Source organism: Falco punctatus (assembly GCF_963210335.1).
Source record: "Falco punctatus genome assembly, chromosome: 11".
NCBI classification, from domain to species: Eukaryota; Metazoa; Chordata; class Aves; order Falconiformes; family Falconidae; genus Falco; species Falco punctatus.
In genome coordinates, this window is record NC_137591.1 from 5,833,730 (window position 1) to 5,846,763 (window position 13,034).

Genomic DNA, 13,034 nt, shown 5'->3' on the forward strand with positions numbered 1-13,034 from the left:
CATTTGTACGTTGACAGCAGCCATCTCTTCTCCAAATTAGGGGGTTCCTTCGCCTGTGCCTTCACAAGACTTTCTCCCTCTGTGTATGGCACACAGAGCTTCGGTGTCTTCAGGAGCCAGTCTGACTCACTGAACTAGCAGGAAATATCTGGTTAGAAAAGGATGGGTCATTTTTTGTCCCCACCTCAAATGAAAAAATCTGGCAACAGGGCCAGTAAGCATGAAAGCAGAGTATGGCCAAGCATGGGCTATTGCAGATGGGAGCGTGGGAGAGGGCAGGAGGAAAAAGGATTTGGAGAGAGGAGCAATGGGGGATGGCGACCTTCTCCTTTCAATGGCAGTGGGAGAGAGGACAACCACAGCCATCTGTGGGGACACAGTTGGGCTAGCACATGTCTCTGCTCCCCACAGGCGAGAGGCAGGTAAAGGAGAGTTATCTTTCCTTCCCTCCTCCAGCACCGCAGGGCCAGAACAGCCCTTCCAGCCTCAGCACCATGTGTGCTGCACGGGCTGGTCCTGCTCCAAGCAAAGCCTTCAGAGCAGGAACTGTACCACGAAGGATCATGGAAACTCAGACCCACCCCTGGTAGTTTAATGCTCTCAATAATTGAAGCACTTTGAGGAGCAGATATTTTCATCCCTTTCTAATTTGCAGTTGAGACCTAGGGCAATTTTTGTTCCTAAAACTTTGGAGTTACTTCAACATGTTAAGCCACAGAACAACTGCTCATGTTTTCGCTCCAGCCATTTGAAGTCTCCCTGTGAAACAGCTGGCCTCTGATGTGCAAGATACCTGCTTCCCACTATTTGGCTTCCAACAGTAAGAAGATGACTTACGGCCATGAACTATCCCGTAATTTAACACATCAAAACCGAGCGAAAATAAACAAAGCAGAGTGAAGAACACATGTAGATCATGAACTCACATTCTGCACCTTGCACTTTTGCCCAGAGCACATGTTTTTGCAGCTTATCTCCCTAGGTATCTGTGATGGTGCCTTCTCGTGTGTTTGTTTTCTTTGTGTGGGGATACTTGGCAAGAAACTGCTTCTCTGGGAGAAAAAGCAGTTTTTGCTTCTCTCTGGCCATGGACCAAACAAAGACCATAACCGGACACTTAACCACAATCTTGCTGTAAAACCTGTCCTAAGTGAAATGGCTTGCCCTGATTTCAGTGAGTCTTGAGGAAGGTTATGTCCAGACTCTCTTGTCCTTCTGAGCTACATTTCCGACCCTCATTTAAATCAGTTTGCTTTCATTTGTCTCTGTGTAATCTTAGAAAGCCCTTCTGCAGCCCTAAAATGCAATTTAATGTCACAGCAGCAACCTAGCTTCGGTCTTGCCCCTGTGTCTGAGACAGGAAAAGACCCATCCCTGGGTGATGCCTTTGGCAGTTGGGATTTAACCTGCAGTGTGACAGGCAGTGATCTTCATTTCTCTCTGCTGACTGAGAATGAAAGGCTAATAACATACTTCCTACCGAAAATGATCTATTAATTCTTTTTTTTATTGTCACGGAGTGCTTGTTTTCTGTTGCTTTTAAGCGGAGGGCTGCTGAGGTGTGTCACTCATGGGCACCTTACGAGGTGTGGTAATACCAGTACTTCCCTCTTGGAAAAAAAGATTGTGTTATTTGCAAAGGTACAGCTCAGAAATGTTTTAGACCAGAGATTCCTGCTATGGAGTCCAAGTCCTGCTGCATCCAGTGGCTCCCTGATTTTGCAGTTGGAAAAAAAGACTTGGTGAAGCTCAGCTTCAAGTTAACCGAAAGAGCCCGTAACATCTCCTGAGAACACTTTTAACTCATTTCTAAATTTATGTTCTTCATACTGGAATAGAAGGCATTTTAAAATGATAGTAAGGAGAAATCAGTCCCAGCTTCTGCTGTCCAGAGAATAGACATAGCCGTTCCTGTCAATGCTGGGCTTGCGTTACAGCTGGCAGATGTCTGAGCAGCCACATCCCTCACCAAGCACAAGCATCCAAGTCTTCAGAACCTCCAAAACATGCCCAGAAACTCATTCGCTGTCAGCAGAGATCTGCCTGCATGGGTCTTGTGGATATAAAACCACGCGTGCATGGCTGAGAAGGTGTTACAGCCAGTGCATTCCCACTGCTGATAATGAATGAAAATACAGCCTTTTCTGTGTTACTCGTGATGAATACAGAATGAAAGGGTCAAATCCAAAAGCTAATGGCTGGTCAGAGACTCAGTTTGGCGAGGGTTAAGATCAAGTCTCCTGGAGTCAGGAAAGAGAAAGGCCCCAAGTGTCCTCGAAATTTCCATATGACATTTAGGTATCAATAACAGCATTGTTTGGGAGCAAGGGCTCATTTTGTAAGAAAGGCGGCTTGCTCCTTGCGGACTGCGCTCCCTGCAGCTGAGGATGCCAGGCTGCTCCTTGGCAAGAAGCTTGTTAGTTCATTTAAAAAATGCCCAAGTTAAATGAAGTATAAATCAACACCGTTCCACTCACGTTAAGACAGGCCAATTTAGTCCTGCTGAGGACACTGACCTGAAAATATTTAATGATGTCAACATTTGTGGGGAAAATTTTTCTCATGTGGAATTTCCAAAAGCTTTTGGTGCTTTTGTAGTTTATTTTTCTTTTAAAAAAGCCATTCGCCATCTTTCTTTTTTTTTTTTTTTGTTTTTTTGTTAAAACGGATTATCTGTTAATCTTACCCTGTTACAAAATGTATTCATAATCCTCATGGCAGTTACTTAGCAAGTCTTAAACCTGTCATTAAAATACCTCCTCTTGTTACTACAATCAGCAGCCTTAATCCACTGCAAGTCTTTTTTTTTTTTTTTTTTTCCTCACTTTGTTCCCAAATGGCTTAAACCAAGGTATGACAGGTAGCAAACAATCCCCCATCTAATTACTTGGAAGAAATAAATAAAGGAAAAGAGCGTGTCTGTGTGGCAAATTCCTGGGAATTTGGAAACTAGAGGCCATAGGAATGTGCCCTGGGAAATTTTAAACCCACTCCAAAGCTGTGGGTTTGAACAGCAGCGGATTTAGTCCCTGGAAGGCATCGATGGGGAGAGGTACTGCCAAAAGAGGGGGCGGCTGCGAGCAGCTCCAGATGCGCAGCCCTGGCCCCGGGGCCAGGATGAGGGAGCGTGGTCCTGCACGGCAGGATGCTCGTGGGCCGGATCCAGCGTTACCTGGAGGTGCTCAGCAGCCCAGTGTGGCTCAGCACTGCCTGAATCCCTCCCAGCACCAAATCCCCTGGGAAAGCCCAGACTTGGAAGCTATGGGTGCGGTCGGGCGCCAGCGAGTAGGAGGGCAAACAGTGGGAAGCAGAAAGGACCACATTGCTGGACAAGTGGGTGTGAGGCCAGTAGCAGGATGTCCGATTCAGGGGGGGAAAAAAAAGTCTGAATGAGAGACGGGCAGAGGAAATGCAGCAACTCTGCACCATGGGTTACTGGATGGGGAAGGAGTAAGGTGTCAGTCGGTCAGCGCTTTAGCAGGATGGGGCGCTAAGCACAGGTTACATCTATCAGCACCCACCTGTTTGCAGCTCAGACCTTGTTCCGTACCTGACCCCATCCCAAAAGTGCATCTCTGGAGGGAGCGTATCCATAACCGCTGCCAGCACGTGCTTTCTCTGGAGGTTTTTTAGGGGAAAACAAGAGCTCACTTTCATGCTCCCCAGAGACTCCACAATGTCCTGGGAGCTGCCGGATAAACGCGGCGCTGGTTTGAAATCAGATATCGCCTGTACAAAACTCTTCAGAAGATAATTAGGCTGAGCTGGGATTTTTAAAAGGTATTGAGTCAGTGAACTTTTCAATTTAAAACAATGTCACAATGACCATGTTGGGAATAACGCATTATGGCCCTCCTTGGAGATCATGTGTTGAAGTTGTCCTGTTAGTAGGGAGACGTTAATATAATAAAGGGAAGCTTTGTGGCCCCGAACAGCTGGGCTTTTCTAACTGCTCGCCTAAATGTGAGTGATTAATGACCAAAATGCATCCTCGCTGAATGGCATTGAGAGTCTGGAGGTATTTCATGGCATTTTCTTTTCCCCATTTTTGTAAGAGATTTGTTGCAAACAAAGATCCATTGATGTAGGTCCATTACAGACATGCATAGTGAATACCGTATTATTGCCTATCTGATGGCTGACAATAATGTTACTTTGTTGTTGCATGTTTTATGCTGCAGGAGCCGAAGATGCTCAAAAACCCACTTGGTGCTGTTGGAGACTGGAGCCACTCAAACATTTTAATGAGATTTGTTGTCATTGTTGTTAGAAAACACTGCTTCATCTAAACCAAAACGTCTTGCAGTGAAATAGTCCCATTAATAACATTTTCATGGGAAAGTTTTCAGAGTTTCTGGGGTCAATTTATAAGCAGAGAAAGATCTAAATGGGAACCCTGATCTCAATCTGAAAACAGATGTTTCAATGGCAACAACAACAAAAAAACAAATCCATTTCAGGGAAGCATTTGAAAAGTTTGGTTCTTGTTCCACACTGGAATGAAAACACATTTCCAGGGCTCAGAAACCTTTGTGGAAGTGCACTGCTGATCTCTGGGTGCCTCAGCCAGAAACGCCACAGCCCGTCGGAGAAGGGGCTGGCACACTGGGCCTTTGCTGGTCCAGCCACCACCCCATGCTTGGACTTTGGTGGGAATATCACCCATCCTCGGCTGCTCTCGTCCCCCACTTGCCCAGAAGCCTCTGGCAAGGCAGAAGAATTGCCTGATGCTTTGCCTTGCTTTTCTTCACCTGTTCACAGAATATAAGAAAAGCTCCTTTGGATCTAGGAGCAGCCGTCTGGGGGAGATGCATCATTGTGGTAGCAGGGGAAATGAAATACTATCGCCACATAAAACTACAGAGTAGGTTTATAATACAGTTATCAGGAGTGCATGAAAAAGGCAAAGTCCAAGGCTAGAAGGCTCCACAAGAGTCTGAGAATTTCTCAGCAGCCCCTCTCTGTTACTGTTCAGCACCATCCCACGGCCACCAGTGCGCAGATTGGTCTCTCATCCATCATTGCTGCACCAGCAAAGACCTGGGGACTCAGCTGATGGGAGGTACCCAGACACGATGGGTGGATGGATCTGATCCATAACGGGGGGCTCCAAGTCTCTTTGGGGCGGGACAGACAGTTTTTAGTTTCTTGCTGACATTGTGTGTACAATTGCAGCTTTGCAGTCCATTCAGTGGCAAAGAAAGAACAACATCTTGACACCAGTCCTGCTTGCTGGCCTTTCCCTGCCCACTAGCAACACGTGTGCAGGAAAATTGCCTTCTCCTAAAGGTACTGCTGCGACCCAAGAAGGTATACCTTGGATTTATCCAAGAACCTCACTTACAGGCAATTTTTTTTCCTCCTCAGCCACCATGTTGGCTTTTATCATTCAACAGGCTATGGAATTGTTTTCCCTAACATCCCCTTAAGAAGGATGTATTTTTCAAAACACTGCCATTCCCTTCTCTAAAACAGGTTTTGATGTGGCTACTTCAAATCAAAACCATGAGCTTTCCTCTCCTCACGCCCACCGACTTAAAATCTGCCCCCAATACCAGTGGTTCAGAACTATCCAAATAAAGCAGTTGCTTTAAGGACTGTTTGCTTTTCCTCTCAGGCTCCTTCTCCCGACGCTATATTGTTTGTGGAAAAAGAGTTCTCTGGGTGGGTCATTTAGCTGTCGTGGTTAAGAAGCTGTATTTGAAGTCTGGTTCTGTGTAGAAGAAAAACATGTCAAAACAGCCTTGAAAATACAGTTTACTTTTTTTTCCCCTCCATGTCAGGATGTTACCTTTTTCCCCTCCGTGAAACAGCTCTTTCCCATGAAAAACAGCTTCATGAGGACATTTGCTGGGTGGCTCCAAAATGCAGTGAACACAACCCTCTTTTCATACCAGGAAAACAAATTACTTCTTGAATAAAGCCATGCCTATATGGCTCTGCGTTTTAACTTTGATTGAACACTTACTCCTGAATATCTTTGTATCAGGGAAACATGCTTAATTATTCCTGAGTAATTTTGCCTGCTGGACTGTGATCCTTCAAATTAATGTTGTGTGGGATTTTTGTTGACGATGATGTTCTTTTCATTTGAAATGATGCCAAGGAGCAGGTTTCCCTCTTCCATCTTGCCCCTCTACCTTTTGACTTTAAAGCAGATTCCCTGTGTTCCTTACATAAATACTCCTCCGATATACTTTTTTACAGAGTGGCATGTGCACCGTGAGCCAAAAATGGCATTAATGCATTTTTCTTCTGCGGCTTTGGAATGACGCGCACCTAATGTGAATGTGTGTTGCCTCGGAGAATGCTCTGTTTTCTATTCTTGCATTTGATTTTCTGCAGCTGGGAAGCCACGTTTCACAGGTGGTTGGTAAGCTTATTAGATTATTCATAACTGGTTTTATTTCTTTTCTTTCCTTTTTGTTTTTTCTTTTTGAAAGCAATTAAAAACATGTGTCAAAGGAGGCCTGCAATGATTAGAAGCACTGCTGACATCTATTTCCCAGTTACCTGTTGCTGTTTTCACTTGGGTTATATAGAGCCCGGCACTGGCACTTGTACGAGCGTGCGGATTGCACATAGACACGGCTCCGAGTCCCCACCGGCCAAAGGGGCAGGAGGGGCCCTGCTCTTCCACCTGGAAAAAAAAATATTTTTTAATAAATAAATAAATAAATAAATAAATAAATAAATAAATAAATGAATAAATTCGCTGATGGTTTATCAGGGATTTCTGTGTAAGAAACTTCTGTTGCTTTCCTAGGAATGAGCAGCAATCACAGTAATAATGATGATAATGATGATGAATGTTTTGAGGCATTTTTCTGCTGATGATCCCAAAGCAGTGACAAACTCCAGGCAAGCAACAATTCATCTGAAGATGAATTCCTGATCTATGGCTGTCTCAAAAGAGGTACATAGACCAGGAAGGGGAAAAGTACTGAGCGACTCAATGATGGGAAGTAGTTGAGCCAGCAGAATAGGCTTGCTCCAGACCTGCTAATATGAATCCCCAGCTGAAATTCAGTCTGGACTACCAGGCTTTGCAAGCCTCTGCTGGGATGGTCCCAGCCATATGTGAGCCAGATACCATCTCTGCATCTCCTCCAGAGGACGACTCTGGTAGCTCTCATGTGGCCTGTTCAGCTTCTGGTTCCCAGAGGAGCCAAGGCTGACTTTGCAGAAGTGTTGAGCTTTGACTGGCTCAGATTCAGGCTGCACATTCCCCCTCATGAAAAGTCAGACCCCCAAAAGCTGAGGTGATTTTCAGAGAGAAATTTCCAGCAAAGGAAATGAATTCTGTGTTGTACATTGTATACAGGCTTTTTAAAGTGCTTTTGTTTTAAAAAAGTACAATTCCTATTTGGTTGAAACTGCTTGATTTTTAAAGGATTCATGCATGCCATGGAAGGACAGAAGGGGTAGAAAGACCAATCTCAGAAATAGTGTTAACAGGTGGCACCCACAGCGAGATAGTCTTGTGGATAAACCGCCTTGCTAGTAGCAAAGACATCAGCCCTCTGCACTCTTCAAACTCTTGAACTCCCGCCTTCAGGGTCAACTCCAGGAGCAAATTCATAACCTCTTGTATGGGAGATGCCCGGTCCAGCTCAGTCAGACCTACAGACGGAGCAGGGAAGCGTTGCCAAGGGAGCCAGGACTGGTGCCCAGCACACACGCGGGCTGTGGTGATGGGACCTCTCTTGCTTTCATCGGGCCGAGAGGCAGCTATGCAGACACATAATCCCGTGTGCCCAAGGAGAGCCATTCGCTCTGCTCCAGAGGGTCACCTGTCCCCAGGGCAGTGCACACCAACACACGCTGGCAGAAACTCTGTCTTCCTCTTCCTCACTGTGTTTGTGACAACCGCACCTCCTCGTTGGCTCCCACAGTGCAGTCAGCCAGTAATCCCCTCCTCTTCTCCAACTCTTCTGCTAAATAATTCAGGTGCTGAAAAGCTTCCTTTTAAAATGCTCCTGGCTTATTAGTACCCTTCATGCATCGCAATCTTCTGCGTTGTCTCCTTCTCTGCCTTCGGGTAATTTCTTATATGCAGGAAACAAGAACAGGATGGCAAAGTTTGCATGAAATATCTATTCTTGCCTGGGAGAAAATGCAGACTGCTGACTCAGGCTACGCGTACAAACAGTCCAAACACTGCGAAATATATAGCCCCACCGCTCCTCCAGCTGTGCGTTTTCCCACTCTAACCATCCGCCACGACTTGTTTGCACAATCAGCCTCTTTGGAAAACACCCACCTTGAGGAGATGCTCTTTGACAATCTCAGGGAGAAAATACTTTTTAAAAGTTTTGGAAGGCAGCGGGTGTCTGAGGTTGAGTACACACACCTAACCTCACCCAGAGTTGTGACATGTGCTGCCTGCATGGAAAACGTCCCCGACAGCAGCCTTGTGTCATGTTTGGTGGGTACATATGTGCCGGTGGAGGCTGCCATGAGCTGTGCTCCTTGGTGACCTTTCCTTCCCAGACGGAAATGAACTTCTTCTCTTCATCTGACATCTGTGAGCAATCTGAGGCTGCTCCATACCACACAGCTTGGCTTCCTAATGTTTTGGTGAGGAAAGATCATGTGGGATGAGCTGAACGATATTTTCCAGTTTGCCCACAGGTCTCACCTCTGGTTCTAATCGCTTCATGGAAACCAATAGCCTATGGTGTATGATCAGAGGAGAAGCCAGATTCACTCAGCTATCTTTTTATCCCCCAAAGGCTCTTCAAACTTGTCTGAATTCCCACTTTTCAAGTGAGGAGTTAGTGGGAGGGCTTCATTAAATAATCATGGAAACACCTAAGGAAAAGAAGCAACCTAACAGCTGACTTACATGGAAGCGAAAGATCAAATCTGGCCTCAGCCAGGTGAATCTAGAGTCATTCTGGAATTTTATTGTGCAAATACCAGTTGTCTTACCCCAGAAGTCACTTGCTTTCCTGCCTGAAGGTCTGTTCCTACTGTCTCAGGCACTTTTCAGCTTTTCTGCTTGTGAGTTTTGTCTTCTGAGACACTTCTCTGAGGGTGAGGAGAGGTGGACTGTGCTCACAGGTCTGTCTCTGATGCCCCAGGTGGCCCATGGAAGTCACTAGCGATGTCACCCCAGAGGATGTGCTTCAAGGCCAGATTCCCTGGGAGGGCTGGGATCCAGGAGACATCGCTCCCAGCCTGCCTGGCTGCATCCATTCGGCATATGCTGCCTGCGCCTGCACAGCCCCCATCTCTGCCTCGGCTGCGACTAACCCCAAGAACGATGCTCCTACAGATACCAGGAATAAACCTCAGTGAGATCAGGCCTTGTTCAGCTCAGAGTGATTCTGAAAATCCCATTTGTCTCATCCTCTTGGTCCACGGGTTCCTGCTGGGATATCACTCCATTTGCCTGCTCTGGGGGTGGAAATGCCTTACTGCTTGCTTGCAGTCCTGTAGGATCGCTCATCAGCACCGGGAGGCACAAATATCTGACAGTGTATGGTACCACCTGAAGTTTATCGGTGTTAAGATTGGGGTTTTAATTGGCTAACTGTAAGGAGAAATATGTTGGGGGTTTGTGGGTGGCTGGATTTCTGTTGGTGATGGGGGAAAAACACCCTTCTGCCAACACCTGTGCCAGGGCTTATCTCCTGTCCTCCACTTCTGGGTTATTGATGTTGGATCCTGCTTGATTAGCTGAGCTGCCAGCATTCCCTGTGCGTCCCTGCTCATCCGCTCAGATTGCTTTCACAAACGGTGCCATCTCTTCTTTCTCTGGTTACCCTGCAAATATAATTTTATAGGGGGATGTTTTCCAGTCCTCCCAGCTGCACTGAAGTGACTTTTCCTGTAGCAAGAAGTTAGCCCAAGGTTTTGCTGCAGCCTTGACGGTGAAGCTGGAGCTACATGGAGCTGCTGGCAGCCTGCGTGCTTCTCTCCTGCTTCACTCCTAGATCGCCCTTTCTTTGCAACTTGAGCTTTTTATTTTTCTCGCAGGGGACCGACAGCCATCGATGCTATCTGTGCACTCTCCCGATTCGCTCCTAGGGCTCGGCATAGCTCCCCTCATCTCGGGGAGCTGGGAAAAGATGTGACTCTCCTACTAGACCTAAAGAGAGTAGTTTGTGGTAGAAACTGCAGGAAAAAAAACTTTCTCTCCCCCCTCCTCCTCCTCCTCCTCTCCTCCCCGTGGGCGCTGTTGCTCACTCACATTTTCCCAAGTGCCTTCTCTGCTTTATTTTCATGGAGTCACGGAAACAACTCGCTCTTTGGGATTTACATGCCTTTGAGGAAAGGGCAGAGCAGCTTTGAGAGATGAATCCTTCTCTGCTGCCTGCTTTGTGGCTAGGCTTACGAACCATGGGAGAGAGATTTTGCAGCTCTAACTTTGCAGCCTTTTCGCCTCGCTGTCTGAACTGATACCTTTCCTTTGAAATGGAGAATGTGGCAAGTGGTTTTTGCCCAGTGTCTTAAGTCTTAGTCCAAATTTTGCAAGGGATTCAAGATTTTTGTGGGCAGCTTCTATTTTATTCCTCTCCTGACCCACTTTGCTGCTGTGCTTGGATAAATAATTTCTGCAGGGTAGGAAGTGCAGCCAAAGTAAGTAGCTTAATGTCTTTTCTCAGTAAAAAAAATCATTAAAATTATCAGTCTCAGATTCACTTTGACACTAAATTAAAACCATGCTCAGTCATGACGGAAAAATATCACAAACAAGAACTGCATAAAGAACCTGGCTCCAAAGTGGTTAGTACCTTCCCCAGTTTCTTATGCTCATGCAATAAAGTTGTGCTTTCGGTCGAAGTATAAAGGCAAAGTTGGTGCTAAATCTGGAAGTGGTTGGTTTTCACCCAGACTTCACCTGGTGGCCTCATCAATCTTCTATGACCGATTTGTCCCATGTTGTCCTTGTAGAACTGAGAGCAAAATGGCACTATAAGAGATTGTTGTTTTGATGCCATATCACATTATTTCTGACGGAGTCCTACAAGGGAACATCATTCCTTGCTAACCCGGGCTGCTTGCAGGGCGCAGGCTGGAATATCTCAGGGTTTGTCTTTGAAGTCCCAGCAGTGAGTGTGGCTCTTGCACACCCAGAGACACCCATCAGTCAGCTCCTGAGACCTCAGAATTTCCCTTTTGTATTGAAATTCATGAATGAGAAATGCAGCCAGGTACCTCCCTAGGAGACCTCGGTGGGTTTTGGCCACCCTGTAACAGGAGCGATGGGATTCCTTTTCTGAGATATGGTATCTCCTCCTGTGGCTAAATGACCGAGCCTATTCCTACTCAAGGGCTTTGCAAAGAGCAAATTAACAAGACGGGGGCAATATCTGAACTGGCATGGAATCTGGAGGCACCCAGTGTTTTCATTCTTTTTCCAGCCCTCTGTCTTTTTTCCACTTGGTCCTTGGGTGATGCCATTACAAAGACAGATCAGAGTTTTTTTCCTGTCAATATTAGAATTGGTTACCAGATATGCTAACCCCGATGGCAGTTACCTGATCTTGTCCACACACACTGCTAGCACTCCGAAGTGACCCATCTGTAGATCTTCAGAAGCCTGAAGGTATGTCTTTCTTGACTCCAGACAACCAGGTAAAGCTTTGGTCATGCTCTAGGGACAGATAACAATATAAAGAGAGAAATTCAGATAAACTGGAGGCAAAACAACTTCAAACTCATGTTTGATTAATGTAAATAAAGGTGTTATTTTCATTTGTCATTAAATTTCAGCTGATCCACTGTGTTGTCCCACCTTGCCTGTACGACATTAATAACAATTAGGGGGGGGGGGGGGGGTGTTTAGTACCTTAATCCAACCTTGTAAGGCAATTTCATTTCTTCTCAGCAACACTTATGATTAAAAAACTCTCTTCCATAGTGAAAACAATTGTGAAACATTTACTCGTCTTCCCCAGTAAAAGCCTTTCTGGGAATGAAGGGGAAAAGAGGAAAGTAATGTTTTCCAATACTCACTAAAGCTAGAATTTCATATGAAATTTTAATTAATCATATATTTTTAATCATAGAGACCTGATCTGGGTAGGATGGTGTTTGTATATCATGTATCACACATAGAGAAAATGCTGCTTGGAAGAACACACACACACACACAACTTTCCAGGGATTATTTTGCACTTGGCAATTTATTTCATCCACATATTGACATATTAAAATACCTATCTATTGAATTAATAGGATAGGATCCAGCCACGATTGGAGTGCCTGGCACGGTGGATCAGCACACTCTGCTGCCGTTTGGCACTCCACCTGGGATTGCCACATGAAGTATTGCACACGGATACTGGTGTCCCAGTCCTTCCCCAGAAAGCACCAGCACTGGGCTGGGTGGTTGCAGTGAGGTGTCACACGCTCCCTTCGGGATTTGCATCCTCTCTATTGAGTCCAGCATATTTTGGCTCCTTGAGGATTAGGGTTTTGGGGTTCCCCGTGTGAAGATGATGCCTGGGTGAGCTCAGCCCAGGCAGGTGCACAGCTCGGTGGACTCAAGCCTGGGGCCAGCTCTCCTCCTTCCCACAGCTGCGTGCTGACTGCTCCATCAGCACAGATTTATTTCCATGCTCGATTTGTAGGAATAAAAGAGCCAGATAAGAAATATGTTTTTAATAGTAATGTCACCAACGAATGCCGAGGATCTTGATATTACCCATTAAGTAAAAGCAGGGGTGGAATGAGCATCATTTGTCTGTTGCCAGCTTCTCTCAACTGGCTTTCATTTAGTGGAGGAAAAAACCCCAATCATTGCTATCCAGGTAATAGTGAAATATATTTGTTGTCAGCAACAGGTCAAAACGCAGAGATATGTTATTCACAGCAAGCTGACTTCACATTTTCTGAGCTAAATGCTGTATCCCTTTCCTCAATTATTCACATATGTTTTCTGATTTAATAATAACGCACATGCTGTCCCCTAAAGAAAGCTTGCAGTTTACAGGATTCATGATGGTCAACTAGAATACATCTGCTCGGCCACTTCTTGTTCCAGAAGCTGAACCGGTGAATCTCAGAGGTGAAATTAAGAA

At 45.7% G+C, this 13,034-nt stretch overlaps 2 protein-coding genes across 3 annotated transcripts in view; one reads left to right on the forward strand and one right to left on the reverse strand.

Annotated features, from left to right (window-relative positions):
- FYB2 (FYN binding protein 2) overlaps positions 1-13,034 on the forward strand; it is a 525,108-nt gene that overhangs the window by 189,670 nt on the left and 322,404 nt on the right. The window lies entirely within an intron of this gene.
- LOC308071261 (uncharacterized protein) overlaps positions 1-13,034 on the reverse strand; it is a 398,822-nt gene that overhangs the window by 39,831 nt on the left and 345,957 nt on the right. The window contains exon 1 of one of the 2 annotated variants that reach the window (XR_013931028.1): positions 1-13,034. This exon is cut by the window's right edge and continues 30,426 nt beyond it. Coding sequence is in view for 1 of the 2 variants with exons in the window: in XM_080406430.1 (XP_080262556.1) it covers positions 11,490-11,605 (116 nt within the window). In the remaining variant the exon portion in view is untranslated. The other variant, XM_080406430.1, reaches the window with a different exon arrangement.